At 29.6% G+C, this 5,218-nt stretch overlaps 1 protein-coding gene across 1 annotated transcript; it reads right to left on the bottom strand.

Moving 5' to 3' along the window:
• Window positions 1-2,465: 2,465 nt before the first annotated feature.
• Window positions 2,466-3,502, bottom strand: LOC113335497. The gene is made up of 2 exons (XM_026581534.1): window positions 3,385-3,502; window positions 2,466-3,295 (listed from the first exon to the last, which is right to left on the bottom strand). The coding sequence occupies exons 1-2, from the start codon at window positions 3,500-3,502 to the stop codon at window positions 2,466-2,468; spliced, it is 948 nt and encodes a 315-aa protein (XP_026437319.1).
• Window positions 3,503-5,218: the final 1,716 nt, after the last annotated feature.

A 5,218-nucleotide genomic window follows, 5' to 3' on the forward strand; every position in this document is an offset into this window, starting at 1 on the left:
TCATGCAGAACTAATCCGAATCCTAACAAATTTCATCTATCTTGAATCAGATAGAAAGACAAACCCAACATAAAAATAAAGAGTTCATTAAAATGTTGAATTTTATATACGTTAACTCAAAAAGTCTACACATTTCGTTATAAGTCGGAAATTGATTTCTGAGACTAAATTGTAAACTAGATAAACTCATCTTTAACAGAAAAAGTTTGAAAAATGTATTGTAATTACAATTAATATGTTCTAAGGCAATACGTCTAGTAAAAATTGCATTTCTATGTAAGTTGATTCAAGAAAATAACAAGGAAGTCAAATTTCACAATAGAAAAAAGATGAATGATCATGCAGAACTAATTCGAATACTAACAAATTTCATCTATCTTGAATCAGATAGAAAGACAAACCCAACATAAAAAGAAAGAGTTCATAAAAATGTTGAATTTTATATACGTTAACTCAAAAAAGTCTACACATTTCGTTATAAGTCGTAAATTGATTTCTGAGACTAAATTGTAAACTAGATAAACTCATATTTAACAGAAAAAGTTTGAAAAGTGTATTCTAATTACAATTAAATTGTTCTAAGGCAATACGTCTAGTAAAAACTGCATTTCTATGTACGTTGATTCAAGAAAATATGAAGGAAGTTAAATTTGAAAATAGAAGAAAGATGAAATACCATGCAGAACTAATCCAAATCCTAACAAATTTCATCTCTCTTGAATCACATAGAAAGACAAAGCCAACATAAAAAGAAAGAGTTCATAAGGATGTTGAATTTTATATACGTTAACTCAAAATAGTCTGCACACATCGTTATAAGTCGGAAGCTGATTTCTGAGACTAAATTGTAAACTAGATAAACTCATCTTTAACAGAAAAAGTTTGAAAAATGTATTGTAATTACAATTAATATGTTCTAAGGCAATACGTCTAGTAAAAATTGCATTTCTATGTAAGTTGATTCAAGAAAATAACAAGGAAGTCAAATTTCACAATAGAAAAAAGATGAATGATCATGCAGAACTAATCCGAATCCTAACAAATTTCATCTATCTTGAATCAGATAGAAAGACAAACACAACAAAAAAAGAAAGAGTTCATAAAAATATTGAATTTTATATACGTTAACTCAAAAAAGTCTACACATTTCGTTATAAGTCGGAAATTGATTTCTGAGACTAAATTGTAAACTAGATAAACTCATATTTAACAGAAAAAGTTTGAAAAGTGTATTGTAATTACAATTAAATTGTTCTAAGGCAATACGTCTAGTAAAAATTGCATTTCTATGTACGTTGATTCAAGAAAATATGAAGGAAGTCAAATTTGACAATAGAAGAAAGATGAAAGACCATGCAGAACTAATCCAAATCCTAACAAATTTCATCTCTCTTGAATCAAATAGAAAGACAAAGCCAACATAAAAAGAAAGAGTTCATAAGGATGTTGAATTTTATATACGTTAACTCAAAATAGTCTACACACTTCGTTATAAGTCGGAAGCTGATTTCTGAGACTAAATTGTAAACTAGATAAACTCATCTTTAACAGAAAAAGTTTGAAAAATATATTGTAATTACAATTAGTATGTTATAAGGTAATACCTCTAATAAAAATTTCATTTCTATGTACGTTGATTCAAGAAAATATCAAGGAAGTCAAATTTCACAATAGAAAAAAGATGAATGATCATGCAGAACTAATCCAAATCCTAACAAATTTCATCTATCTTGAATCAGATAGAAAGACAAAGCCAACATAAAAAGAAAGAGTTCATAAAAATGTTGAATTTTATATACGTTAACTCAAAAAAGTCTACACATTTCGTTATAAGTCGGAAATTGATTTCTGAGACTAAATTGTAAACTAGATAAACTCATCTTTAACAGAAAAAGTTTGAGAAATGTATTATAATTACAATTAAAATGTTCTAAGGCAATACGTCTAGTAAAAATTGCATTTCTATGTACGTTGATTCAAGAAAATATGAAGGAAGTCAAATTTCACAATAAAAGAAAGATGAAAGACCATGCAGAACTAATCCAAATCCTAACAAATTTCATCTATCTCGAATCAAATTGAAAGACAAAGCCAACATAAAAAGAAAGAGTTCATAAAAATGTTGAATTTTATATACGTTAACTCAAAAAAGTCCACACATTTCGTTATTAGTCGGAAATTGATTTCTGAGACTAAATTGTAAACTAGATAAACTCATCTTTAACAGAAAAAGTTTGAAAAATGTATTGTAATTACAATTAATATGTTCTAAGGCAATACGTCTAGTAAAAATTGCATTTCTATGTACGTTGATTCAAGAAAATATGAAGGAAGTCAAATTTCACAATAAAAGAAAGATTATTTTTTTTTTTTTGATAAGTCAAAAATTGTATTAATAGATAACAAAATTTACAAAAAGTAGATTACAAGAAAAGAGGTCACAGCAACCCCAAAAACTTGTAACACTACTTGAAACGATAATAGGAAACATTAGGTTTTTCAACAGAAATTAAAAAATCAGGTCTTCCTTCATACTGAATTCCTTCTTCATTATCTAGATAACAACCATTCTTAGCCATCTTATCTGCTGAAAAATTCGCCTCTCTGAAAGTATGAATAATCCTTATAGAAATATAATGATTGCACAACCTCTCCCATCTTGTTCTTGCAAACCAAGGAATAGAAGAGCTTTGTAAAGCTTGAACTACTCCATAGGAATCAGATTGCACACAAATACGATCATAATTCCATTGCATTGCCCATTCCATACCAATTATAATTGCATATAGTTCCGCCAAATAGTTTGTAGTAACTCCAAGACCAATACTCAAAGCACCAAGAACTGCACAGCTAGAGTCTCTTGCCACCACTCCTGCTCCCGCAATGCCTGGATTCCCACGCGCTGCTCCATCACAACAAATTAGAATCTCATTAAGATCCGGAGGCTTCCATAACACTTCAATAGGCTGCTGGTGACTAACACTTCTATGAACCACACGGAAGTAATCCAACAGCATCATATCTTCCACACTGTTGCGCATAAACCCTTTTAGACGGACTGAATATTCTTGAATTAGCTTCAGCACTTTTTTAGAAAATAGACTCCAGCTCGGTTTCTGTTTCTCAAAGATGCATTTGTTGCGCATAGCCCAAAGTTCTGACCTGATTACTAAGTTCGCCACCAGCCACAAGTCACGGACAATTGCACTTCTTCCCTTCGCTGCCTTGAAAGAAGCCACAATGTCGAAATTTGCTGACATACCAAAGATACCAGAAATCCAAGACCACGCACGAGCTGCAAAAGAACAATGAAAAAGAATATGTTATAGAGATTCTTCCTCAGTTTCACACAGAACACACTTGTTAGCCAAATTAATGTTGAACCTAGATTGAATGATATCCAAAGTGGCACAAGCACCACGAATAAATTTCCAGTTTTGAGCCGCAAGTTTAGGGTGAATTTCCTTCCTCCACAGCATAGACGCTGCATTGAATCTACCATGTTTCTGACGAATAATTTCCTTGGCAGAACTTACCGAAAAATCACCTGAAAAGTTTGGCATCCAAACTCTCTTACAATTTAGTCTCAGAAATCAATTTCTGACTTATAACGAAGTGTGTAGACTTTTTTGAGTTAACGTATATTAAATTTAACATTTTTATGAACTCTTTCTTTTTGTGCTGGCTTTGTCTTTCTATTTATTTCAAGATAGATGAAATTTGTTAGGATTTGGATTAGTTCTGCATGGTCTTTCAAATTTCTTCTATTGTAAAATTTGACTTCCTTCATATTTTCTTGAATCAACGTACATAGAAATGCAATTTTTACTAGAAGTATTGCCTTGGAACATATTAATTGTAATTACAATACATTTTCAAACTTTTTCTGTTAAGGATGAGTTTATCTAGTTCACAATTTAGTCTCAGAAATCAATTTCCAACTTATAAAGAAATGTGTAGACTTTTTTGATTTAACGTATATTAAATTCAACATTTTTATGAACTCTTTCTTTTTGTGTTGGCTTTGTCTTTCTATTTGATTAAAAATAGATGAAATTTGCTAGGATTTGGATTCGTTCTGCATTGTCTTTCATCCTTCTTCTATTGTGAAATTTGACTTCCTTCATATTTTCTTCAATCAACGTACATAGAAATGCAATTTTTACTAGACGTATTGCCTTGGAACATATTAATTGAAATTACAATACATTTTTCAAACTTTTTCTGTTAAAGATGAGTTTATCTAGTTTACAATTTAGTTTCCGAAATCAATTTCCGACTTATAACGAAGTGTGTAGACTTTTTTGAGTTAACATATATTAAATTCAACATTTTTATGAACTCTTTCTTTTTATGTTGGCTTTGTCTTTCAATTTGATTCGAGATAGATGAAATTTGTTAGGATTTGGATTAGTTCTGCATGGTCTTTCATCTTTCTTTTATTGTGAAATTTGACTTCCTTCATATTTTCTTGAATCAACGTACATAGAAATGCAATTTTTACTAGACGTATTGCCTTAGAACATATTAATTGTAATTAAAATACATTTTTAAAACTTTTTCTGTTACGGATGAGTTTATCTAGTTTACAATTTAGTCTCAGAAATCAATTTCTGACTTATAACGAAGTGTGTAGACTTTTTTGAGTTAACGTATATAAAATTCAACATTTGTATGAACTCTTTCTTTTTGTGTTTGCTTTGTTTCTATTTGATTCAAGATAGATGAAATTTGTTAGGATTTGGATTAGTTTTGCATGGTCTTTCGAATTTCTTGTATTGTGAAATTTGACTTCCTTCATATTTTCTTGAATCAACGTACATAGAAATGCAATTTTTCTGTTAAAGATGAGTTTATCTAGTTTACAATTTAGTCTCAGAAATAAATTTCCCACTAATAACGAAATGTGTGGACTTTTTTGAGTTAACGTATATAAAATTTAACATTTTTATGAACTCTTTCTTTTTATGTTGGCTTTGTCTTTCAATTTGATTCGAGATAGATGAAATTTGTTAGGATTTGGATTAGTTCTGCATGGTCTTTCATCTTTCTTTTATTGTGAAATTTGACTTCCTTCATATTTTCTTGAATCAACGTACATAGAAATGCAATTTTTACTAGACGTATTGCCTTAGAACATATTAATTGTAATTAAAATACATTTTTAAAACTTTTTCTGTTATGGATGAGTTTATCTAGTTTACAATTTAGTCTCAGA

The sequence above is a fragment of the Papaver somniferum genome, unplaced genomic scaffold (assembly GCF_003573695.1).
Source record: "Papaver somniferum cultivar HN1 unplaced genomic scaffold, ASM357369v1 unplaced-scaffold_149, whole genome shotgun sequence".
In the NCBI taxonomy this organism is placed as follows: domain Eukaryota; kingdom Viridiplantae; phylum Streptophyta; class Magnoliopsida; order Ranunculales; family Papaveraceae; genus Papaver; species Papaver somniferum.

Coding starts and splice junctions, on each gene's coding strand:
- LOC113335497 (XM_026581534.1), bottom strand. CDS start 3,502: ATGGTAGATTCAATGCAGCGTCTATGCTGTGGAGGAAGGAAATTCACC. Junction 3,296..3,384: donor TTGGATATCATTCAATCTAG/GTTCAACATTAA, acceptor GTTCTTTTGCAG/CTCGTGCGTGGTCTTGGATT.